At 43.7% G+C, this 26,841-nt stretch overlaps 1 protein-coding gene across 4 annotated transcripts in view; it reads right to left on the bottom strand.

Annotated features, from left to right (window-relative positions):
• Window positions 1-26,841, bottom strand: part of NHS (NHS actin remodeling regulator) — a 255,417-nt gene that overhangs the window by 28,757 nt on the left and 199,819 nt on the right. The window contains exon 1 of one of the 4 annotated variants that reach the window (XM_061453172.1): window positions 19,860-20,038. The exons of 2 other annotated variants lie outside the window; for them this stretch is intronic. In XM_061453172.1, coding sequence (XP_061309156.1) covers window positions 19,860-19,878 — 19 coding nt within the window. In that variant the 5' untranslated portion in view covers window positions 19,879-20,038. Of the gene's footprint in view, window positions 1-19,493; window positions 19,825-19,859; window positions 20,039-26,841 lie in introns of those variants that run through there. One more of the 4 variants, XM_061453171.1, reaches the window with a different exon arrangement.

The following is a 26,841-nucleotide window of genomic DNA, read 5'->3' as shown; positions in this document are numbered from 1 at the left end:
TCCAGCCAGCGTGCATCCGTATCATTTTTGCCTTTCCCTGCAGGAGCTCTGATTTGCCGTGTCAGGCAATATGCCCCACTGACACCAAGAAAGCAGAAATGTTGCAGAATAAACACTGAACTGATCAGTCCTTTAAAATACTTAAAAGCTGGAGTAGATTTTCCAGGAGGTCCAGAATAGAAACTTAAAGAGCTGGAAAAAGTTCTGTGAGGGGATGAATGTTCTCAGCCTCCAGTGGGAGAGAAGCTCAGAGGGAGGGAGAAGCACTGAGTAGGGCAAAGGACAATGCTAGCCAATAAGTATAAACTCACCATGAATGCAATTAGGCTGGATGCTTGAAGAACAGCATCCCAACCTTGGAGCAGCAAAGCTGTAGAAAAGCCTCCTGGAAAGGGGAAGAAGGGGAAAAAAGCTAACCATTAAGCGAGAGAGCCTGCACCCTTTCTGAAGGGGATTACCAGATGTGATTGTCTACTGAAAGAGGGACTTGCTTCCATTTCAGTCCTTGCACACTGTCCTTTGCACTTGTCCTTCCATATCCTTTACATATTGCCTATGCTCCTGCAACAGCATCTTGCCTGGTCCTCGCTGTTTGGTCATGGGCCCTGGGGAGCTGGGCACCATTGCTGAGATCTGAAGCCAGAGGCTACAACTAAAAAGCTTCCACTAAAAGATAAAAGCCAACCCTGTGGTACAGTAATTCAGCAGTCAAAGACCAGTGGGCTGAGATCTAGAAGACCTGTGCAGTCAAAGATTCACCACAGGTTTCTGCTAAGAGCCTGGGTTAAATATTAACACTCCCTATGCCTCCGTTCTGTAAAATTGGGATAAAGTATCTCTTTCAGCCAGCACTTCCTTTTATTCAGTCTTTTACACTGCAGGCTGTTTTTACAATGTCGAGCCTGTGCGTGGCTGTAGCCCCTGAGCATCATCATAATACGCATAATAAATAAAGCAATACAGAAACTGTAAAGCCACAGTCTTTAAATCATTAACAGCTGGACACCACAGTGAATGAGAAAAAAAAGCCTGTACAGATACAGGGAATGCTGCATTTCAGGAATTAGATATAGATTGCTAATGTATTTTTAGTGGGAGCTTTGATCAATTGAGAATATACAACTGAATCATATAAACTATCATGTTCATTTCATTCCTGAGTTAAAGTAATTGTGTGTGGGTTTTTTTTTGTATTGTGGGATGACAAAATGACAAAAGACCATTTAAATGGATTCTCCATTACATTCTGTGGATCCATTAACATTGGCTGGTTTCCTGACAACCAATGTCAAACAGACATACACTGATGGCTATTCTCATGAGAAGATTTTTGAAGGTTTCCAAATAGCTGTTTTATAGAAGTTGATCATATTTATCATTTATAGACCCTTCTCAGCTTCACATCCTCTCATTCACTCTCCCTCCCTCCTTCAGCAAAGCAGAAAAAGGATTCTGCCGTAGCAGAGCTGGATGCTTGAAGGTTGTGCGGCTTTAGTGCACTCAGGCATGGTTGTTCTAATAATAACACCACAAAGGCCAAGCAAGAAAGATTTCTGCTCTATTTATTTGATAGATCCAGGGGTTTCCCCCCCTCCAACTCCATCTGCTTCTCTAGACACTTGCCTCCTCCCCTCCAGCTCTTTCTGTTTCACAACTTCTTATTAGTTCTTTCTATATTGTAATTGCTATCAGGTGCCGGGGTGGGGAAGAGGGGGAGGGATGGGATGTGTAGGGTAGGTGGGTGGGTGGGGGAAGATCATTTCCTATGTTTCGCGGTTCAAAGAGAAAATACAATTTGGCATAAACTGAAAAAGTGTGCAGCCTGGAGGGGATCTGAGTGGCAAGAGAAGAAGGTGCCTACATGCTGAGGGACAGAGCCCAGAGCTGTCACACCCTGAGCTCCTGCTCAAGCAAACCCAAACCTGCAGCTGTTGAATCCTCATTAAAGTATCTGAATTCCAAAAGACAAATAAACACAATTAAAAAGGATCAGACTAGCAAATAAGCCTATTCCAGGGCCCAATTACTCTTATGAGAGGCTCTAATGACACAGGCCCTTTGCAGGAGCTGCAAAGAGCTGGGGGCTGCACACCCAGCAAACCTCCACCACTCCTCCCTGCACAGGTGTGGGATGCTCTTGTAGGCTGCCGTGGCCAGCAGCACCATATCAGCCCGTGCTTGGGAAGCCCTTCTGTTCCACTGTCAAGGTGGCTAGCCTGTCATCTTTAGCAAATTATATTTTTTTTTTCCAGGCATTTTAGGTAAAAATGGAGACATTTTTCTTGTGATTCAATGTTATAAGAAAGCTGTATGTTCACCCAGAGTTGCATAAATAGGCATATACCAGCAGCAGAGTTCAACCTGATCAAACTTCCAGACCTCGTGCTCAGGTCAGCAGTGAGTTACTGCCTGCTAAATTCATGGGAAAATATCACAAGAGAATTAATTCTGAGAAAGACCAGATTATCTCAAAGACTAGGCAGTCTGTCAACACATCCAACTTTATCATGCATTTTAGTGCATTAATGTTTCATTAAGGCAAGTGCTGAGTCTGATGTGAATTTTATTTATAGCCCTGAATGTCTCTTATGTATGCTTCCCCCAAGTACTCGTGTCTCCACTATAACACCCAGGGGGCTTAAGCCTACAAGGCTGGTAAAAACCTAGTCACTTCTCTGCTGTACATGTCCCACATGCATCAGCAAGCTTAGTACTTTCCAAGCGGCTCCCTCTGCAGCTGTTGCTTCACAGTGATGGCACAGAGGGTGCCAGGGCTTACTCAGCAGGGACACAGGAGCCTGGAGGTGGGACAGTTGCTGTTTTCTACAATCCTGCTTCCTCCCAACCATGTACGCACCCAGACATTTCCCCCCAGTTTTGACCTATTTGCCAATGGCTAAACCTCACCAACTGGAACCACAAATAGCTGTTTGGATGATCTACCTTCCTGTCCAATCTTAAAGGATTGAAAAATGCCCATGCAAAGAGAGTGTGATGGCAGGGCTGGTGTTCCTTACAAATAAGGCACCTGGCTCTTCATCATTTCCATCACTCAGCTGAGCAACAGCAACTTCACCATAATTTCACCAACTACCTACAGTGACTACCGCCTACAAGCATGGACATGCACACAATTTCCCTCACACCTCTAGACTAAAAGTACCAGATGACTGGAGCCAGAAATTCAGACATACCCCGATGCCCTCGAGAGCCCTGTTCACGCTGGCAGGGCTAAGATTCCCTTTCCCCACCAAGGGGAAGAAATAACTTCTGTCCATTTCAGCACCAGAGCAACACCTGAGAGTGGTGGCTTTCTCTTCTGAAGCCCTTTTTCTGTGGGGGACATCCAGTGATGAGAAGAGGACAGATGCTCTGGTCTCTTGGCACAGTGGGTGCTGCTGAGGACCCTGCCTGTGCTTCCCTGCCTTCTCCCCTGGGTAGCTGTGTGCAGTCCAGCTCCCCCAGGAGATGTGAGAGCTGAGGCAGGTCCTACCTAGGCCTTAACAGAGCTTTCTAAGCGTGCTTCTCACATAAGACAAGAAATTTGTTCCCCTTCTTGGTCCCATCTTTTGTTCCTGCTTTCCTGGTGTACTCTGACGCTCGTGAGGGCGCTGTTCATTGCAGACATTTCCTTTTCACACCTCACAGCACCCACTGTCACAGGGCTGTGGATGACTGATGCCCCATTTTGGATCATTTGCTCCTTGGTCACTTCTCTCTGGGAGCCCATGATGGAAAACACGGCTTGTATTGGCTTTGAACATCACTATTTATTATTGCTATTATCACAGAAGAAACCCAAATGATTTCTGAGGATTTTCTGCGATGTGTAACTGGAGTCCAGGATGGATGTAAGGAGCCAACTCCAGTGGCACAGGCTGTGAGACATAGCTTGGGCAGCCAGTCTGGACCTGAAGCTTGGATCACCACATCTGTCCTGCCACCAGCATTCACGTGTGCAAATCAAAGCCATCATGACTGCATCTACACAGGCTGCAGCTGCCCTCCAGACAAACAGGAGAGGAGGCATGACAAAACAAGTTAAGTCTTTAGCTATGTGTGGGCAACAACATGAGCACGATTATTATTTTGCTCTGCACTCATGGATGGACAATTTAGCAAATTTTTCAAACTCAAGCAAAAAGGCAGAAGCTTCACTGACAGCAGAAACTGTTGAGAAAGACCATGATCTTTTATGCTCTTTGTGCTGTTTTATTTCTTGCCAATAAAGTGAAACTTCACACATTTCAACCATGGTTTCTTAGTGTATCCCTGTCACATTTTCTGCCTCCCATTATGCCACACATACAAATAACAGCTATTCAGGAGAAAAATGGTCAAGTGGACAATAAACTGTCTGTATTTGGTGTTCAGTTATCTGGAAAGATTAAAATACTGGAAACCATATGATTTGGATGTCATTTCCATGTGCAGATCCTTGAATTTTGCAATTACCTGGTATTCAGCTGACTGGCACAAAACCAGACATAATTCAAGAGGGCTGGGAAGTGTATGGTTCTTATACACGTAAGAAGATTAGGTCGTTAAGCAATATGCACTTATGTGAAGAGTACCACATGCTAATCCCATTCTTGGCTTTGCTGCTTTCAGTCACTGCTGGTGGTGTTTGAACATATTTTTAACTACTTTTTCTAACTCTGTCAGATAAGTTACAGCGGCCAGAATGCGACTTGATATTTCAGAGCATTTCAAAGCTGTCACTGCAGGAGAGACAATAACCTCTCAGAAATACAAAGCATTTTATATGTTCAAGCCTTCATTCCTGTGACGTTTTCTCTAGCCAACGATTTCTTCCTCTTCTTTTATTCCTGTTTTATTCCTACTTTACATGGCCTTTAAGAGCGCCCTGCAGGGCAAGCATAAAAAAGGCAGACAACAAGCGAGTCCTGCCTGGCAAGCTTGAGGTTGCCATTAGGTTGACTATTCTGCAGGAGTATTCATTTCATACTCATTTCAGTTTGCTACTCATGCTCCATGAGAAAAACAAAAAAAGCTAACTAAAAGCTAACCAAAAAGCCAGTCAAATAGTGAAGGCAAACCAAACTAGTTTAAAGTTACTGGACCTAATGGTAAGAATGGTGTGTTCTTTGTGAACACACACACTAGACAGCATGTAACTCAAGTGTCGCAAGACAGACTTTCAATCCTGCATGCTTAATTAGTTGAAAGCACTTCTTTCAATTTGATGCACTTTCAGCACTTGTCAACACAGATTTCTTCCCATGCTGACCGTTCGCATTACTCCCACTCTCGATGCGCAGCAAGATAAAGTCTCTTATCTCTGGCAGTGTAGTGTGTGGTCTCTATAAAAAACTTTGCAAGACCATTTTTAGATATCTTTTGCAATTCTTTCTCTCTCTCACTGCTCCTCTATTTTTCTTCTGCATTGACTCAGCCCAAACCACTACTAAGCTTGCCCAAGTTGCTCCAGCAGGTCACCATAACGCTCTCCCTTTTATCAGAGAAGTGTTCTCTGATATCAATGTCACTGTGATGTTGTTCTCAGATCAGTCACCCTGATTTCACATGCCAGCACCCAAGAGCAAAGTTCTACAAAATTCATTTACTATTCTACCTCCCTTGGTAAATGCTTAACTTCAGAATGTTCTGAAGAATACACCCTCACATTCCCCAGCTTATAGACATCATTGTGATAGGTCAAACAGTGTTTTGGCAGCAGTTTTACTGTATCTTGCGTACTCTTGTACTCCAAACATTCAATTGCCCTGCATATTTCCATCAGAACATTTACACCTAAAGTGGTCATTTTCCAGTAATAGCTGGAGATCCTCCTCGCACATTGGAGCACCTATTTCCACATCAGCATCCATAACACAAACAACCTCTCTATGACTGCAAACATACAGACCACCTGTAAAAGACTGCGAGCCTTGAAAAAGCATGCTGAAAGATGACTTGACACAGAATACGCTCTGTTTGCCTTATAAGAAGATAAGATTCAGATGACTTATTCCAAGTACAGCAAATATATTTCTGTTTTCCTTGAAATCTTCATAAAACACAACCTTCCATCAAAGCTCCAAGAGTTAGTCTCCATCAATTTCCCTACCTTCTCCGTTTGGCTCTCAGAAGCGGCATTTATCATCAATTATGCCAGCATTGCTGTGATACATGTACCTGTCTCCTGGATGGCAGGTTGAGGGCATCAACTTATTCTCTGCAGGGTATCAGAAGGCCATCAGTAGGTGACAGCTTTTTGTTTACTGCTGACGTGTCCTTTTTTCAAGCTGATAACCAGTATGAAAAAATGCCCTATATCCCCATTGCTTCATCTTGTTAATCCCTGATGTGTCTCCCAACGAGTAGCCATTGTTTTGGAAAGGTAACACATAACGCTATAGTGGAAAACCACTGTGAAATGTGAAAAGCAAAACCAGATCAAAGACACAGGTTACATTTTGTACATAGTATAAAAGTACTTGGGATGTTTTTCTGGCTCTAGTTTGACCCTCTTGCCTTCAGCAAACTGCATGGGGAAGCCAGTATCTGAGGTTGGAGGCTGCTCCCAAGTGAAAAACAAGACTGAAGAGTTTACACAGAAAATGAACAAGATGGACCCCTCTTCCCTTCCACTGGCACTGCAAGTAGGCTGAGAAATCAAACCTCCAAAAGTTAGGAACAACAAGCCATGTGTTAAGACTAGAGGTGATGTCTCGTATTTCACACTTCTTCCTCCCCATCAGTCTTTTTCAGCGTGCTTGGCTAGATGCCCTGAATCCTGCTTGACTTCAAGTTGAGGAAAGTAGCAACAGTTTCTTCCAATTATATTTAGTAAGTACTATGCTACTATTGCTACACGTGTTCTTTTGAATTACTCACAGACATCTGGGAGAAGACAGAAAGTCAATCGTCTTGGAGGGACCAACAGCAGCTCTATTTTCTACCCCCGGGGAAATATTCTTCCTGCTCCTGCAGCTCCACCAGTCCTTTCCTGCAGAGGGACTCAGAGACCTGGCTCTGTCTCAGGCCAGTAATTGTCTTGAGGTCATGCATGTCCCAGGAAGCTTCCTCCCCTTAATGGTAAGCCAACATATTTCTTGCGGCAGGCAACAAAACTCACATGCATGACTCCGCAAGGTTACTCCTGAACCACCCTTATGGTGTCTGGGCACAGGAATGCAGTTAAAGATACAGCCACTTCACTGTGCAGCTCCTCTGGGTCTTTTCAGGAAAATTCTTCCCCAGACTCAGTTAATACCCAACTCCTCCATCACCAGATCTCTCAGATATTCATTTTGCCCCTGGCCTCCCAAGTGTTTTACTTGAAGCCCAGTTTCAGATAACAGGCTGTGAACTGGGCTTGCAAAACACCAAACCCATGAAGGGGCTCTGGGCCAGGAGGAGAGTCCTATTTCAACACTGTCAAGCAGTATCCCTCTCCAGTACCACCTCTGACAAGAGCTGTATGTAAAACATTAGAGCAAATGGGGCTGTAAGGGTTTAGAGAGCCACGCCGAGAAGCCAGCTAGGAAGAAGTAACATGGCTTGCTGACCTGCCGAGTTTCACTTGAAACAACATTGAACACAGTCCTTTTTGTTTTGTGAGGAGAGGGAGAGCCACCTGAAAATACAGATTTCCACTCCCTCTCCTTCTATACTTTCTCAAAGGAATTGATTTTAATGAAGAAACCTGCTTAGGGATGGATTCTTGTTGGCCTTGCAAGTCCCCTCCACCCTGCCCTGCACTGCCAAGGACACATCCCAGCACCACTCCCCGCTAGGGCTCCAGCCTCCTCCCTCCAGGCTTTTGGGGCTTGAAATTAGCCCTTAATCTGTAAAACAAAGATGCGTTATGCTATATGAATGGAACTGTATTACTTACAGTACTTTCTATGCACATGTATACAAAGCCACTGAAATATACTGGATTACTTTTTAAAAGGAACCCATCCAAATAGCATTTGGTAACTGGATGTCTTTGTCAGTGATATTGCATACCTAGACTGTGGGATGAATAACTTATGTCAAGATAAGTTATTTTCCCACTGTTATTATTATTTGAATAACATATTCTCAGCTTGCTCACCTTAGGCACTAACATTTTTTTCTGCAGAGTTGCACTGTTTTTTTTCTACTATATTTCAGATACTTGCTTGCCTAAAATGGTTCACAAGCCTCAAATGGGAAATGCTAGCTTGCAAGTTTAACTGAGGTGTAAGCATTGTTACCTGTATCCCCCTGTACGTCCCTGCAGAAGACGCAAACCTGTTACCATGAGGCCCTACAAGTCATGCTAACCCACTAACCCCCACTTTGAATATAGGCATCATGCCCAGTGACAACTAGCACATAAAATGCAGCATGAAGACATTTACTTCTTGTAAAGTGTCATAAGGTGTTAATAAAGATCATAACATAGACTATCCTTTATTGTTACGGCTAGTATGGCTTTATGAGCCAAAACCATATCCTATTGTTTGTACTCACATTTATATTATTAAGTCACATACTTATGCAGAAAACCTAATTGAATTCTGATGGGGTTTCTGAAAAACCACAACTGCTGAAGAGCTACAGAGTTTGTCAGATGTTGCAGGGGTGTGGACCACTCTCCGTGAAGATTTGTTATCCAGAACAAAATAGCAAATAGCAAATTCTTGTTTGTAACTCATCTGCCTTTGTGTGCATGTTGGACTGAGTACAAGGTGGTTTTCAACACACTGGCTTTAGCACAGCAAATGCATAGAGTGGCAAACAATTGCTTTCTTAGCATCCATATAAAATCACTACCTTTTAAGTGTGGGCAGGCATTTATTGTGACCATGTACTGAGTACTGCACATGAAGAAGAAAACTTGAAGGCGGGGTGAAATGGGTACGTTTTCACTTCAGCCCGTCAAAACCAGAATGTCAGGTGTCAACACCTACTGGTCACTATCAGAAATACCACCACGGAACGGTGCCGACTGCAACACTGGGCAGGAAGCCTTCAAACTCTGCATTGAAAGCAGTGATGAAAATGAAATAAACTGCAGGAAATAAGCTGAAGGGAAAAAATCCACAGGAAAAGAAATTAAACCAGGAAACACTTTCAGGAAAGAAAAAAGGAAAGGAAAAAAGGAAAGAGGGGAGAAGGACATTGTCATTAAAATGACCATGCAGAAAGTGTAAGTAAAAAATGAGGCTGTTGAGTAGCAAACAGTGTTTGACCTTAATGTATCACATATTGAGTGGAATGGTGAATCAGGGGAGACAGCACTCCTGGGACTCTTGGATTTGCTCACAAGGAGCAAAGTTGACAACATTTCCAAACATAAAGAAGCAGGCAACAGCAAGTAATCACAAAAGTAACTTTCCCCAGGGGAGGTTTGTCTCCTTGGAGAATTTCTGTAGCTAACAGATAGACTCCTCACTGATTTTGAGTACAAATGAGTCTCAGAGAGCTCTGAATAGTCCTCTGGCAGAGCCTGTCCCCTTCTGTTCACTGTGGAAGGACCATGAGAAGACGGACTGTGCAGAGCCTCCATGCCTCAGCAGCCCCAGGCACCAAGAGGACAGGTGCTGCCTTTACAGGTTAGCAGGATTGCCTACTTGGAAACAGTCTGCAAAGCTATGAGTGGGAGTTTACTTGCTGAATACATTTAATGGCAAAGTAAAAAAAAACAAATTTGGGTCACAACTGAGGAAGCTAGCAAGGTATAATGTAACTTTTAACTCAAAAGGTGACGCATTTCCTGGGAAACTGAATAAATACACTAATCTTTATGATGAGGGGGGTAAACACACTCAGAAATGTGACACAGTAAGCCAGACCAGTGTCAAATTTTGCTGTCCTTGCTCTGTCCTTTCTGAACTGTAGCTTTTCCTGACTTCTCTGGACCCTTTGGCTACACTGGGACATCAGGTCTGGCCCTAATCACCTCCCTCCCACTACACTGCAGCCTTCTCTCTGCATCTTTCTTTCTGTGTGGATTTTCCAAGTGGCGTTAAAAAAAGAAGTGCTGGAAGAGGTGCCAGACTGCTCTAGAGGCTGAGATGCTATACATGCTGAACAGTGAAAGGCAGACGACACCCACAGATACACTTGCAGCCCTGATCTGGCAGGATGCTGTCTGGGGGAAGGTGGCAATCAATCCTCACATCTTATCATCTCCTGTAGCATCTGCCAGCACAGGGGGAGGGGGAGCCACTCCAGCCAACTTTCTTTATAGCATGGATATTGTTTGCAAAGTTGAAGACATTTTACATACAAATACAGATCAGTTCAAAGCCATCTGCTTTTTTTCTATGTAGTGTCTAAAGTATTGTAAGGCTGTTATAGAGAATACGAAAACAAGCTCTTACCTCTGCTGCTGAGCTTAAGATAGTAAATAAAAAAAAAAAAAAGGAAAAAAAAAAGGGAAAAGAAGAAGAAAATATAGAAGTTGGTATGCAATGAGACAGCCTTTTTCAATGATGGTTGCCTAGGCTGCTTTTGTTTGGAGACAATCTCGCCTGGTGGGTGGATGTGCTGGCACATCATCCCTCTGGTGTGGGCCAAGTCACCTCCTGGCCTTCACAGCCATCTCTTGTCCTCCCGTGGACCTCTTAGCCTTTTTTACATTCTTTTACTTTTGTGTCTTAAGGGCAGAAGTCATCCTCTACACTAAGCATTTGCACAGACAATAATAGACCCTGTGCCACTTCAATAATACTTCATTGGTGGGTTTCTTTAGGGTTATATTCTTCCAGATAAAAGTAGGCTTGCTTATTCCCTGCCAGAACATGTTCTGAACCTTTGCAGATGAGCTGTGGTTTGTATTGCCTGGGCTGCAGTTTTGGACCTACAGGCTTTTGCAGCACAACCAAACTCCACCATTGACAAGCAGCTCAGAAATGCTGGCCTGGATATGCAATAGATAGTTCATTATTCAGAATTAACCTGCCATGGTCAGTGAATAAAAAAGAAGCAGCCTGGTGCCCTGGTTTATTCCCACCAGAGCTCAGACCTACGTGCCGTGGAAAGATGCACAAATTCACTGATCATCTGCCATATTCATTAGCACTTGAGGTTTTTTAACTACTGCATTTAAATCACATTTAATTCTGATAAATCAAGATTGCTTCCCTGACTTGCCAGTTTGATAATTTCATCTTCATGCTTGTTCACATTAGTAAGTATTGATTTCCTGTGGGATGCAGTATGTCTTCGTATAGTGAGTGAGGGTTTGGTGTGCTTGGCAATATTTCTGTCACACAGTTATATTGGAAGTTCAGGTATTGTCATACTTAACATGATTTGATTTTCTCAAATGAAAAAAAAGAGATTCTATGCAACAGCACAAGAGATGAAGTATCTAAAAAGTGCAGCCCCTACTTATGAAAATGTCAAAGATTAATTCAAGAGAGATTCATTTTGGTTACCTTTTTTCCCTTCTATTAGAGTCCTGATTCCTTTTGTCTGCAATATTTGCACAATAGAAACACTCCAAATATTGCAATGCTTCCTCACTCTACAAGGGTCAGAGCAGTCTCTCCACAGTTAGTATAACTCTCCCTATTTTCTGCAAACATTTACACATACTTCTAGGATGGAAAAGCTACAACACAACTTCAGCCTGTCAGAAAAAATACCTAAGCTTTGTTGATTCTTGTTTTGACCCAGAAAACAATTTATTTTGCAGATACTTTTACAGGACAAGTGGAATAATTTTCAAGCCTTTAAGAAATTACAGTTCTATCATGACTGAAGTTACAGCCACAACCATGAATATTTAAGACTAAGGGAAATATTTGCTAAAGCTACAACTAGAAGTTACTCATCTTCCTTCCCCTTTGATGCCCTTCTATCTATGGTCACTCAGTGAGTGTAAGATGATGCTGTTCCAGAAGTACTGCGGCTACAACAAATCAATGATAACCAGAGTACCACACACCACTCACAGAAATAAGCCTTGAAGCAGAGCCATAGGCAGAAAACACTTTCTCACCCTATTCATGAGCCACTGAGACAGATATATGCCCAGAGCTGAGCTTATTCAAGTAACACCTAAGGTAATTTTTTTTATTAAGAAATTTTTTTGGGGGGGGGAGGGTGGGCAAACACAAATGAATTTGTTGCCTACCACAGAAATCACAGCTCTGCAACAGTGCCATCAGTATCTATTCTGCAAGGATTAATTCATCCCAGCACGGAAAAAATGTCTCTTCCTCGAGCCAACCCCATAGTCAGCCCACACCCTACTGTGAGGCAAAGGCCCATTGAACCACAGCTCTAAATTTTCCAGACCTGCCTTTCAGCTGCTGTCATCCCCAGCTGTGTCAGTGGAGGCACAGATCATCAGCTAATTAATCCCTCTTTCATGTGATGAAATCAGGGAGACTTGGGGTTACCTGTCCATTAGGTACAAATCTCAGCAGTACCTACCTAACATTTCCAGCCAGATGCCTACATAGTGCAACACCAGTTTTACCATTATAGCTGACGATGACCAGTTTTATTCTGATTTTTGTGTTAGTAATCTTCCATTTAGACTAGATGATCATGGTAGGTAGGTCACTTCCAATTTAAAATATCCTATCCTTTCCTATCCTTTCTAACAGCATGACACAGAATGGTCATGTTTCATGCCTCTGGTTTTGCATCTAAGCTCAAACTCATATCCCAGCCTGACAATTCACCTGAATACAGGAACTCTACATAAAGGTGTTGGGAGGTCTTGAGGTGTACAAGGCAGTATATTGTTCATACAAGCTAATTTAGCTCCAGCTGGGGTCATTTTCTGCTCTGAGACGATTAAGGTTCTTTGGGTTTTAAGGCAACAAAATGACTTTTGTCTTTCTACAATACATTATACTAGCAAAGTAGCTGCAGCCATGCTGAGAGAACTGCATTTTAGCAGTTAGCCTACTCCTCACACTCCCACATTCATCAAAAAGACATGTTATGCTGATAAATTACGGTAATGGCTTTGGCTGGCACAGTTATACTGGTTAAAGATCACACACTTTTCAGAGCCTTGTCCCACACCTTTGCACAAGCACAAATAATCAGTGAAGAAAAAGAGCTTCCATATCTTCATTCAGACATATTATGGGAAACAGCCTTTTAGGTTCAGATTACATGAAAGAGACAAAAGTGTGGGTCACCGCAGTTTTTATTCTTAGCCTCACTGACTGCAACTTTCCCCCTCTTGATCCTTCCCCACTTGACCGACTGAGTAAATACCTCTGCCCAAGAAGTATGAATTTCCAATGAGCAAACCTGAAACCCTTTTCCTGGGGTCACAAACTACCCTGCAGTTGTCTGAGACTGGCATCACATGTTCATGCACTTTACAGAAGGAGAAAGAAAGCACATTACTGCTTGTGCAGGTTGAATTTGAGAAGGTTAGGAGGCTACCACTTAAGCACTACACACCTCATGTTTAAAAGGCTTTTCAAGATATAACAGAAGGGGTTCAGTCATTCGTCTGATATTGCAGCTGCAGCATCTCCAATGGACTCTACCTCCCCAAAATGCTCATTAACCTGGGCCTCCTGAATCACATCTGCTTGTCTTGCTATTCAAACAGCACAGCTTTAAGTCAATGCCCTTTTTTACAGATCATGAAAGAACATCTTGAGAATAAAATTTACTCACCAAAAAACCTGGGAGGAATTCAGCTCAGCAGGGAAATAAACCCATTCATTTTGATCCAGATGACATGCCACCAGAGCTTTTTTTTAGATTGTTACGACACGTTCACTGTTTCATAGTTAATTGAAAAAAAAATTTTGTGTTCTATGTTCTGATACATAGTAAAAAGACAACCACGTGATACAGTTAAGTCCCTAAACCACTGCTGAACAAGGTATAATAATTATTGAGAGGCTGGCTTAACAGTTGGAGTTAGACATCTGGGGAAAAAAAAGGCTTTGGTAAGAGGGTGCTGAGAGGGAGTTTGGGGCAGATGAGGTGAAAAGGAAAATAGATCCTTCCCTTACTCGCCTCCCTTACGGTATCTATATCTGAAGCAGTCAGTCTGGAGCAGAGCTGTAGCGAGGTGATAACACAAACTACGCAGTGGCCTTGCTGCTGGCCAGCTGCACAGCAGAAACCCTAGAAGATAGGATATTGGCTGGGTTGGGACAGGGCTTGGGCTGCAGCATGCCAGGAGTGCCACAGATGAACACCTCTGAGGTCCAAATGCTACCGCAGCACTGGCAGTAAATAATACCTTGTCAGCAGGCCACATTATTGAATAGCAATAACTTTCCATAATAACTAATTAGTGTCACATACAGACCAGACACTTATAAGAAAGAAAGTTCTATAGCTCTTCTTCGTTTATTGAATTGCAGCACTGAGGTTGAGCTTTACTCCTCTCCTGGGCTGGCACAAGAAAGTACCTACACATAAGTCACACACAACCTTCCTTTTGGCAGCTGTGGGTTGAATCAAGCCATTTGTCATCTCCCACAGCTCGATGGTGCCACTGTTTCTGTGGTCTTCTTGCCTGGACAGCAAGCTCTGTGGTGTTTGGTTATCCTGTGCTCACCCCTGAGACATCCTCTAGCTTCCACTGCCCAGTGGGGACCCAGTTCTGTGAAAGAAGGCTTTCAGCAGCACCCATCTTGGGCAATGGAACAGGCTTACTCTTTCCACAAAATCTCCTTGGCAACCCTGAGGCCATGGGAAACCTCAGGCAAGTTTTATTTTGGTGGCCTTAATAACATGGGCATGGTCAGCACTCTATTCCCCCACCTTCCATGTACATCAAATGGGGACATATCTGTGTCTGTAGATGTTGCGCATGTCGCCTTTTCATTCATAAAAGGCAGCCTGTATCTTTAATCATCACTTTGCCAGAATAATAGCAAAAAAAAAAAAGCACTTGATTGTGTGGGTTATCAGACACTATTGGAAAAGTCTAGATAAGGATGCTGAAAAACCTTGGCTTATTAGTATTCCACATGCAAACGCTTCCCCATAATCCAGAGTCATCTGTATCCCGGCAACCCTTAAAATTTCATTGTCACTGAATTGCCAGATCTTTATCAAAATATAATTACAGTCTTAATTTGGATGATAAATTTTGATTGCCTGTGCTGTGCCAAAAAAAAAAATTAAAAAAATCAGGTACCTGAGAGCTGAGGTACAACTGTGAGACGTGAGTCTGCATATTCTGACATTGGTGCGTCACCCTTCCTCTTATCAGAAGTTGGGCTCTGACAGATAGCAGTGAGGTTATATAGGGGTAAATAGACAGGACATGAAAAAACAGTCTTCTAATGCAAACAAATGAAATTTGCACTAAAACCAGGGAGGAATTTAAAATATGCAGCTGCATATGACAATTATCACTATTATGAAGATTATACACTATTATCACTGTGAGGTGAATGATGTGCAGCATGGCTGTAAAAACCTGGAAGAAACCAGTCCTTCCTGAAACAAGAGGAGATTGTGCAGAGCTCACCTTTTCTCCCACTGCTTTTTTTCCCTCACCAAACACTGGCAGAAAACAGCACAGCATTTTAGTTATATCCAGAGAGGGTTCTCAAAATGCAAGGGTCATAAAATGGCTTCAGATTTCAGCAAATTGTCCTAGTGTTCATCTTAAACCTCACTGACAGCTTTTAAAAGTGCTCTTAATGACAGCTTTTTATGGTTCATTCATTCCAGTACGATCTTTCTGGCATTAAGAGGTTGCCTGTTAGGAGGCTGGAGGAAAGGGGTGCCATTTTTCAGCAACGATAGTAGAGTCCTGTACATAGGCTACCACCACCTAAACACCTTGTGTCTGCACACTTCAAAGAGCACAAAATAGCTGTTCCTTCAGTTACGTGCTTACATGAGCCAGCATCTTTAATTCCTTAAAATGACTGAAGATATTAGGATTGATGCATGTATCACAACAGACCAGAATCATCTGTCTTTACTGTGCACTGTTATAGTGATGTATTATACTTGACCCCACACCGATCTGCAGCAGATGTGGAATCAACCTCATATTATCATGTGAGGATACAGTTTGAAATTCCATCACTTGAATTCAACATTATTACCGAAGACATGCTGCTGGCTGGGGATGTACTCTTCTACCTTGCAAGAATTGACATGATTATGAAGATTCTTCCAAACTTAAACATGCAGCCTAAAAAAAGTATCTCAGAGGAATATAACCACTGTCTGCTGTACCAGCGGAGCCCAAAGGAGAGGAGATGGCCCAGCAGGCAAGCCGTGGAGGTTACCTAGTTTCTGATAGCAGTCCAAACCCACTTCAGTTTTACCCTGTTGAAATGCCTGGGGGGAAAGATAATTACTTGGATGACAATGGCATAAATGCAATTAGACACTTGACCTTAGTGTTTCTTGGTCACATGCATAGCGTTTGCTCATTGCTAAATTTGGGTCTGGGAAGTTCTTCTTCCCGCCCCCTGAGTTATTTGCATTTGCTCTGCAAGCCCTGATGAGGATCCTTTCCTAGGACAGATGTGATCTCATCCCTAGAAACTGATTTCCTCACCCCCTGTGGGACCTTTGCATACCCAGCCTCAGTCTTCTTTGTTATCTGCTTCTGTAACTTTGATCGTCATTGCATGCATTATAAAATACTTCTTTGACACACCTGTTAATGCAAATTCACTCCCATGGAGCTTATGTTGTTCTCTCCTGAGAAGACCATGCAAGGTGAGAACAACCAGAACAGTAAGTAGATTCTACCACATAAGCATACAGAAGGGTTACACTGTGGATTGAAAGTCATACTGTGTCAGAGTTACAGTATGAAAAATGTGCTTCCTCATGGGTAGTGGTCAACTACGTCACTCAAGTGAAGTCTGTCTCCTTCATAATCCACTGCCCCTGCCCTCTCCCAGAGACCACTCCAAACCAAGTGCTGTTTTGACTGGCTTCTGGTGTAAGCAAACACATTTGACAGCTAATAAGACCCAAAGCTCACTGAGTCCAGGGAGATACTGCAACCTTTGAAGTCTCTTCTGTGCACTGGTTCCCATTCCCTAACAATCATGTCCATCACTTACATATCAGTAATGTTTTTGCTGACAGGAACAGTAGAAAGTTTTACAGCTGAATGGGTCAGGCAATGAACCATTCTTGTTCCCTTGGTGGTAGGACCTCAATGGGGCTAAGTCATACTGCAGTAGGAATGGAGGGCAGGAGGGAACCATGAGAGAACTATCTGGTCCATGACTTTTCCAATCCTGAAACACAGTTAAAATGCTATAAACAGCAAATGAGGCAACCATCCCCAGACACACAAGATGCTTCCTATAGTAATTTTTGACTGATGTGTGACTGAACCTGTCCTAAAAATGCCAAAATGCAAAGCCAAGCATAATTCCACTGCTCTAAAGTGGACTGAGCATTTCTAGTCGACCTCGAGTTTATTCTTACTTCCTCTCAAAAAGCCTAAATGAAGGACATCCCGTAAGCTCCATAGCATGCCTGTCCCTGTGCACTTGGAAAGGTCTTCCTAACCTTCCCTGCTGCAAAGTCAGCTGGTTCCTAAGGGGTAAAGCTGCAGAAGCGGGCACACTGGCTGCAGTCACATGCAGCTCCCCTCTTCTTTGGGTAGCAGACTCCATCTCTAGTGCTGTGAATTTGCAACTTCTCACCTCAGATGACTTGAGCTGAATCAAAGAAGCCAGAACTAGTGCCCTGGAATACTCCAGGCAGGGGGCAGGGGAAATATCTAAGCCCCCAAAGGAGGAAGATGAACCAATGCTTACTCCAGACGCACAGTTCTTCACTCTCCCTTTTAAAATGCATTCATTTCCTACTGGTGAAGGGTGCCACGCTAAAATCAGAGGAAAACAAACTTGCCTATCCACAGGAGCAGATTCAGCCTAGTGCTAGAGAGATGGAAAACTTCCATATGCCATGGTGACTAGCTCAGTACAGCCTGTTATCCATTCCCTCCACATGCCAGGCACACTGCCCCCCATATAAGCATTATCAGTGAAGGCAACCATACATCTGGATGAAAAACACGCTGATAGAAACATGCCAGTTTTAAAGCTTGGCTTTTGGCTCTAAGTTACATATTCCAACACTAAGTTGCATATTCCAACAACGTTAATATTGGGAGGACCGGCAGAAGAAAGAGGTTAGCAGATTTACTCTCCCTCTGCACCATGGTGTGTTGCAGGGGGAGGAGTTCAAAATGGCCCCTGTGAGGGCTGCCAGCATCTTCATGACAACTGGTAAAACGAGTTTTATTCCTCCCGGATACTCTTCAGTGAGAGCTTTCTCAAGGGGAGCAACTGATTCCTCAAGCCTTCACCAGCAGCAGGTACCTCCTGAAGGAACATTTCATATTCAGAAGGTGTCACAATGTTCCCATTTCTATTCTGCCTCTCTAATTATCAAGCCCAAATCTCCTGTCTTTGAGCTTATAGTTGCCATGATAGGCTGCATCACAAACTATGTGGTTATCACATGCATGTCCCAAGTTCCTAGTAAGCAAAACTGAGGTCTGGCTTCCTCAGCTACCTATCTTGGATGTTCTCCTGGGTGAGAAGACAAGCAAGTCTCACCACTGGCAAACAGGAGCCCAGAAAGGAAAGAATGTTATGAGCCTTCCACAGCAACCAGACTCTCAGCATTACAAGCCTCTGCCTTTGCACCAAGCAGCATCACAATAACCATGAACCCAAACGATGGCAGTGATACCAGTAGCTGAATAGTTGGAAATATAAACTGGGGATGCTCTTCCCCACTTGCCATTTTGGCTAAGCCACTTTACCCTTGATGGACCTGCCTTGACAACCTTATTTATCTAAAAATGGCTTGTCTGCTTCTGCTGATTCCAGGAGCTGCAAGCAGCATAACCCTGTGTGCTGCTAACTGCCCATGTCGCAGCCAGGCAGCCCTCTGATCTCTGTGAAAGACAGCCATTAAGGCAAGTGCAGTGGAGGGAGCGGCACGCAAGTGGTTAATGCATGCCATGAAGAAAAATACATGTGCATACTGTCTCAAACAGCCAGAATCTCCTAGGTTGATATTTTCCATTCAGTTCCACTAGAATTAAAATGCTCGTAATAGAAACCTGGCAATCAAAAGCAAAGAAATAGTCACCAAAGCAAGATTCATGTCTATCTATACAGTTGACCAGAAGTCTTTCTGCATCTTACAAGCAACATTAAATGCCATCCATTACAGCAACAAATGCCAGCCGAGTCCCTTTCTTTCCACCTGTGATTTTAAAAGTACATTTCCCATGCAGAAAGCTGTGTGCTTGGCAACCTCTGCATCTCCCCTCCTGACGAGTAGCGGAAAAGCTGCATGCTAAACTCTCTCCTGTAACGACATGGATTCCCACACCAGAGAAAAATTCTCAAACTGCCCAGGCAAAACTTCCAATAACCTGTCAGGTATTTAACAAACCGGAGGCAAAAGCTAAAGTCAAACCCTCAAAGCATATCAAAAGAGAGGAAAAAAGTAAAAAAAAAACAAAAAAAAAAAAAACGCCCTCTGCTTGACCCAAAATAACAGAACAGTTCTGCATAGGAAAGAAAATGAATTACCATTGTGGAGACCCTCAGTCATTTAGAGTCTCCAGTGAAGGCTGAGAGCCATTCTGAGACTGCAGTTCTTTCCTCTAACTTCACTCCCCGGCTCTGCAAGGAACTGGTTAAAGATGACATCACTGCTCATACTACCCTCCTCCCTCTCCCCATTCACTTGCTAAAAAAGCTGAGGCTGCTCATCTCCCCCTGCATTGGCTTCAGATTTGGTCCTCACTCCTCGCCAAGTTCCCGGTCTGCAGCTGACTGTGCGGGTCAGTGTCAGTGTGGGACAGAGGATGCGTCTATGCACTCTTACAGCATCCCTGCCGGCACCACTTGAGAAATAAAACAGCCTTTCCCTTAAGAAATCAGAAGAGGTCTAACCTCGCGATGTATAATGCATTACACAGCCAGCTCCGTTTACAGAAGGCAAGCAGTCTTCCTCTTTGAAGCAGGAGGGAGAGACAGACCCTCCTAGGGGCTCTGCCTTTTGCCTCGGCTCACAGGAGAGGACACTCTATGTGGTTTGCTGCATCCTCCTTGTGTTAGGACTGCAATCTATCTTTTTTTATTTTTTATTTCCCTCCCCCCAAGCGTGACATCATCAGACACCAACTCTACTTCTGTAATAAAAACAGATCCCAAGCAGAGCTACCTGGGACGAGGTCATCTGGAGGATCTCACTTCTTACAAAATTCTCTGCTCCCACAGTGTCATCTGGATTTAATAACCCTGTGCTTGCTGCAGTCCAGGATGCCCAGCTGCTAGGCTGAGATCAGTCTCTTTTCTACCCCAGCATCCCAGCTCCACAGCATCAACAAGGAGCAGGTACCTCTGGAGCGCTCCCCGGTACCCACGATTCACTTTGCAGCTCCATTTGCTTCCCTCCCCTAACCGCTGGGAAGGATGTTGCAGCAAAATCCCTCGGCCAGTTCTCCCGGCTGCTACAAAGCAGTCAGGCTGCAAGCACCCAGCGCACAGGCTCCCAGTGCTCCTCCACTCTCCAAAGCTCCTCAGCCTAAGCATCGCTGAGCCTGACAAAAACACCGGCACACCTGACTGACAGCTGCGGGAGCCAGCAGCTCAGGGACAGCCCCAGCATAGGGCTTGTTTGCTGCCAAGGGCACCCACCGCCTTATTTTTGCTACCTGTGTTTTGCCTCCTGGGGTAGTGCTGAGGCTTGTGCTGAGCACTGCCCATCCTCAAGGTGTCCAGCAGGCACCAGGGTGACTGGGGTGAGCTCCACTACTGCTGTGGGGTGAGGGACAGATGGTGGCTCCTGGGCTCCGCAGCCTCCCTTGCACACTCCCATGCTCATGGTGGCAGCCAGCAGCAGTGGCAGCCACAGCACTGGCAGGAGACAGAAGTCTGTGTGTACGTGCATATGTGTAACATATGCTTTCCTATACCTATTATATAGACACAGAGCTACATGCAGAGGTAAACACAGACGTGCATTCTGGATCTCTTACCACTACCAGCAATGCCACAGACATACCAGAAACTGCACACATAACAGGACCAATGGGATAAGGCTGCATTTGCAAACATGCTCAGAATTGTTTGTGTGCTACCTGTCTATACAGCCTGCACAAAAATATAACACTCACTGCTGTGCTGATTAGAGGTGAGTGTTTGACACAGGGCTCTAAAAGCTTCACAGAACTCATACAAACTCCTCTGTAAGGTATAGTGGTGTATCACATGTCATGTAACAAATGGTATTTCTCTGTATGGTAGAAATGTCTTGGTGGGGGGACGGGGGATAGCACTGTAAAAGTCTTTCAGCAATTACAGAATCCTAGCATAGGTTGGGTTGGAAGTGACCCAAACCCACTGCAATGAGTAGGGACATCTTCAACTAGGTCAAGTTGCCCAGAACCACATCCAGTCTGGGCTTGATTGTCTCCAGGAATGATGCATCCACCACGTCTCTTGGAAACCTGTTCCAGTGTTTTACCATCCTCATTGTAAAATATTTCTTCCTCACATTCAGCCTAAATCTCCCCTCTTTTAGTTTAAAGCCATTACCCATCATCCTGTTGCAACAGGCCCTGCTAAAAAGTCTCTCCCTAGCTTTCTCATAGGCCCCTTTTAAGGACTGAAAGGCTGCAATAAGGTCTCCCTAGAGTCTTCTTTTCTCCAGGATGAACAACTCCAACTCTCTTTGCCTTTCTCATACACTCCATCCCTCTGATCATTCCTGTGGTCCTCCTCTGGACCCTCTCCAACAGGTCTGTATCTTTCCTGTACTGAAACCCCCAGCAAGCAGCCCTCTGAATTTGGAACATGCAGGTGCAGCAGGTCCCAGAGAAAATCTCTGCTAGAAACAGGGAGCAAGTTGGAAATTGAAGGAAGTCAGTAAAAATCCTGCCTCAGGGTTTATTCATAACTTCCTCCCCTTCTTTCCTTGAGAGCTGTGTTTTGCATGTGGGCTGGTAACACACATATCAAACACCAGAGCCCTCCTGAATGAGCCAGAGTTAAAAAGCTGGCATCTCCTGACAGCTGGGACACTCAGCAAAGAGCAGGTGGTGTAAACCAGGGACAGGATTTCCACTAAAGAGTCTCCCTGTCTTACAACAAGTGGGTGGTCCTGCAGGTTCTCATCTCCAAACCACAGCCTTGTCAGGCTGCATCCATCTTTGGGCATGCAGCAGGCACAGGCCCCTAGAACAAGCAGGTAAGAGCCTGAGACTAAGGGGGCATGACTGTGGTGAATAGGGATGTGGGACCATCTTTGGAGCTCCACCAATGTAAACCTTCAGATAAATACAGAAGAGAGTATCCTCTGCCACCACTCATTAATCAAACCTCAGTTTTCTTACCGCTCTGATAGGGATACTACAGACATTAACAAAGGGATCCTACGTGCATGTAGCAGCAACACTAACATCTCTGAAGTAACACTAATTATATATCATATACTAGTCCAAAAGAGAAAAAAGCAGAAAGCACACCAATTCACTAGATGAATCTCCATATTTCCCTTCTAAATCAAACAAGTGTTCTACCCAGCTTCTGTAAGTTCCTATAAATTTTAGGTGGCAGAAATTAACTAATCAGTGCTACTCTCACTGAGGACAGCCAGGTAAAATTTGACTATTGCACTTTCCACTTGGAACTGACTGGCCAGCTGGCTCTGTGCTAGCAATAGTCCCCTTGCCCTTGGGAGCGGGAAGGATGTTCTGTGGTTTTTCAGAGAAGGAAGAGAGCGTTTCAGAGAATAAAGGAGAAGTCAACAAATGCACCTTAAGTCTTTATTTCTTGGTTAATAGGACAATTTTAGTGTTTCTGTTTTCTCTTCTAAATCTGCTCCTCATACGTCTATCAGCACCTTGGAACTCAAATGCATAGTTATTGTATCCTCTGATGAAACCTTTGAACATGGCCTTCTCATTTTACTTTGGTTCTCCTAAGCAATGGCATTGTCTTAATCAGCAGTCAGAAACATTTGCAGACTGCCAGCTGGTTATAACAGTTCCCAAACCCAACAAGTTCCATGCTGGTTCCCAGTCATGAGATGTTATTGTAGGAAAGCAAACAAACCCATTCCTGTAAAAAAGACCAGGCAAACTAAGTGCGGGACTGGGGGGTGGAAAGAACCCAACCTAAATAAATGAGGGCTGAAACTACATCCACAGCTCCCAAAACCCTCAATCAAAGAGGCAGAAATGCTTCCAGACAGAAAGAGGAGCTTGCCCATCTCTCCAATCATTTCCCCCCACTATACTGACATTAACTAACAGTTTCACTTGGCAAACAAGTTGTTTCAAGTACTTGGGTGACTCAGTTGAAGATCAGAGCTCAAATAAATGAGCATCAAGTAGCACCCCTGCCCCAGTGTATGCATTTCAGTGTACCTTGGGGTATCTCCAAAATAAATGGGGTAGAATATGCTCCATATTGTATGAATTCTCCACTTGCTTTAGCAAATGCACCTCATTCAGCATTTCCACTATCTTCTTTAATCTAGCACTATGCCTCCCACAAGCACAGTTTAACAAACATATTATATCATATAAATGGGTGTTTCCCATTTTGAGAATCATTCAGATGTGAGCTGAGTCCCAGTCTACTTTTCTGCTTTGACCAGTCTTCAAATGCAATCAAGTCTGGTAACAGATATGAAGAAGGCAGCAGATAAATGTCAGGCATCTACATCCTCTGCTATTTTTGTAACGTTACAGAGTGTACTGAAGAGAAGAACTGAGAGTCCTCTTCTTTAATGATGTCCTTACGATTTTTTAAAAAAATCTACATTTCAATACTCTGCCATTTCAACCCAAAATGTTACAAAGTAAATCAAGGTCAGGTCTGCCTGTCACTTTCCCAAATTACTCCTGAGTAAAGACTGCTCTCAACCAAATAGTGTTAGTCTAAATAGGAACTGAGCCTCTCCTATTTCATTATCCCAGGGAGGTTTCAATTTCAAACCTGACTTGGACTATATAAAAGTTAGCTTTTAAGCAGGAGCAGCATGAATATTCCTCCCTCCCCTCTATCTTACCTTATCAAGGAAAGAAAGAAAAAATAAGACTCCGTACCAGTTCTGCTGACCTGACACAAGAGGAGGCAGCAGAACAGTGAGGTATGCCTCTCAGAGGAAATCTCAGTGCAAATTTTCCATTGCCTATTTTTCTTACTGTTCCACTTGACTGCATGGTACCCGCGGTACAATGGGAGCAGCTCCAGACTGCTGCTCCTGTTTCAGAGGAGCTGGCTGCCCTCAGCGAGGGCAGCTTCAAGCATCCCACCATTTGGCAAGGGTGACAACTCTACTGACCCTGGATATCCTTACTGGGAATACCCTTCTTACTCAGTCGGGCCCTCCTGAACAGACACACCCGAGCAAGGTGCAGCTGGAAAATGAGAAATGGAGACCCTGGTGGCTGAGGAGGAGAGACCCTCCTTGGGGGCTTCCTGCTCTGCCCCAGGCTGCCCAACCGTGATGGATCCAGGGGACAGGTCCCAAGCAAAGGCCGCCAGAGCTACATCTGCTGGTGCCTTGTTCACAAAAGGCCAGGTCTTAAATATGCCGTAAGTAGTGGCAGCTACAAATTATCAAGGTACTTGCTGGTGAAGACTATTATAGGTTCCTGCTCTTCTTACTACTGTGATTACAGAGCGCTGCTCAGCACACGCACGTGATACAAGCAGCTTGTAGCCTCATTTCCTACAGAAACAAGTGTGATGGGATCACACGGCCTGCTGTCTGCATGGTTGTGCCTTTTCCCGCTCCCCAGCCACCACGGCCCTCCTGGACAACCTGGGCCAGATCCACACAGGGTAGGTGATACCAGGGTGCAAAATAACAACTCGGAAAATTTATTTTTCTTACAGATTGAAGAAAACTGTATTCCCCCAGGTCTACAACAGTGCAGTGACCATAACAACCTAGAGCACAGGAGACACAGATTCTCCTCTCCTTGGAGGAATCTGATGCTGTATTTCACACCTACAAGTAGAGTGTGTCATCCACTGTGCAACCCACTACTGTGGCATCGTTCTTCAACACTGATCCTAGTTTGTTTTGAAGTCTTATCAACTAAGAGGAAGTAAAACTTTCACTCAGTAGGACATTAAGTTTCTCCTAGTTTAACTGGTACATCAGGCTATGAAATGGAACCTGGATTGCCACTGAACTGAAAATCAAAACTTGGAACTGGATCTTGAGTCCTTCCCTGGGTGACAGGGTTTTACCTGTTTACTATTCCCACTATCCCACTGAATTTCCATGCCACCCCAGGGTGACAGGGTGTACAACCCTTGCTTTGGGAGAATTATGATGTGGTTTACAAGTCTTATAATGATAAAAGATATTGTAGAAGTATTGAGTTATTTGTCTATTTATCAACAGAAGCAGAATGGAAGTGTTTTTTAAATAGGAATTGTATAAATACTTTGGATACATAATGTAATTTTAACTCATAACTTCTTAATTAAAAGACTTGGATATGCAGCTCCATCTATTTCTATGTAATCCAATAATGCCTCATCTGCAATCCTATTTGGGTAGCAGCTGCAAAATAAGGATTGCAGAAAAAAGTCCTCTCACCGACCCTTCTTTTGCCCAACAGTGTATCATTTGCTTCATTTGTCTGAAGCCTTTGCTTAGCCAAAGTTAATTGTGCTCAGGTTCTTCTTAGAAGAGCCAAGCTCTGAGTTATGTGAGTTTCATATTGTAACTATATTATGTTTATTGCCTCTCACTAGTGTTTCCAGCCTTCTGCATGCTTTTTCACAAGATTTTCTTCTTGTTTATTTCAGCAGAACTGCTGACTGTGTCATAAATATTGATGTTTGACTTACTATATTTTGCTTTTAGCCTGGCAACTCTGTATTTCTGCTTGCCAGGGCTTTGCTTTTCAAACGCAGTTGTTATAACACATATTAATAACTGCTTGGAAAGACTGTAAGGATTTTTAACATGAATAGAAATACAAGTCACATTCAAGTAACCCACTGCTTAAAATAGTAACCATGTCATTGTTCTAGCACAACTTATATCTGAAACACCTGTAAATCATCCAGCAACAACTAACCTATTCTGACCTGTTAAAACAAGGCAGAACTGCAATAATCCTGTAGTATTTACTATGTGCTTTGCAGCAAGCTCTACCCATGAATCCAAATAACATTCTAGGGAGCTATCACTGAGTACTGACTGCATTGGTACAAGTCATCATTACTTATCTAATAATTAATACTACTTGATGGAAAAGGATAGAGGAGTCTGATTTTCAGTACTATACTTTCAGTGCTGTCTTCGTGCTTTGATACCGAGTTAAACCCTGAAGATATATCCAGTGAATTTTACTGACAAATTACATTCATCATCTATGTTCCTGTCTTGTCAAGAGTCTGAGATGTAATACATATTAAAACATTACACGTGATTTTCCTTTTAGAGCACTTAGCTCATACCATCCTTACATACTGTGTTTGATTTCCAAAATCCAAAACAATGCATTTAATGACCCCCAGGGAGAAGCCAAGATATGGGATTAGTGACCTTTATAAGCAGTGACCACAAAACCAGGAATCCAATGGGAATTATCCCCAACTGAGCTTGCCATCTGCTGCCCCACGAGAACCAGCCCAATTCCTTTCAATATACATAGAATTTAAGACAATCATGGGAATTCTATATTTATTCTTCCATATCCATTTGTTTCATCCGTTAGCTATGAAGGAGCAGGTCATCATTTGCCCTGTGAGCCAAAAGTGCTATATTTGTGCTACAACTGGAAAAGCAACAGCCTGCGGCAGCGGGGCTGAGCCATCCATCTGGAGCTTGTGGCTCTTCTGCAGAGGATGAGGAGGTGGCCAGAGGAGTGAGGGTGGACAAAGCTGTGCAAAGGTG

The sequence above is a fragment of the Pezoporus flaviventris genome, unplaced genomic scaffold (assembly GCF_033815535.1).
Source record: "Pezoporus flaviventris isolate CSIRO_AGI_PZ_B2104156 unplaced genomic scaffold, CSIRO_AGI_Pfla_v1 ptg000015l, whole genome shotgun sequence".
In the NCBI taxonomy this organism is placed as follows: Eukaryota; Metazoa; Chordata; class Aves; order Psittaciformes; family Psittacidae; genus Pezoporus; species Pezoporus flaviventris.
Note: the sequence above shows the minus strand (reverse complement) of the source record. Positions and strands in the feature narration are given on the sequence as shown.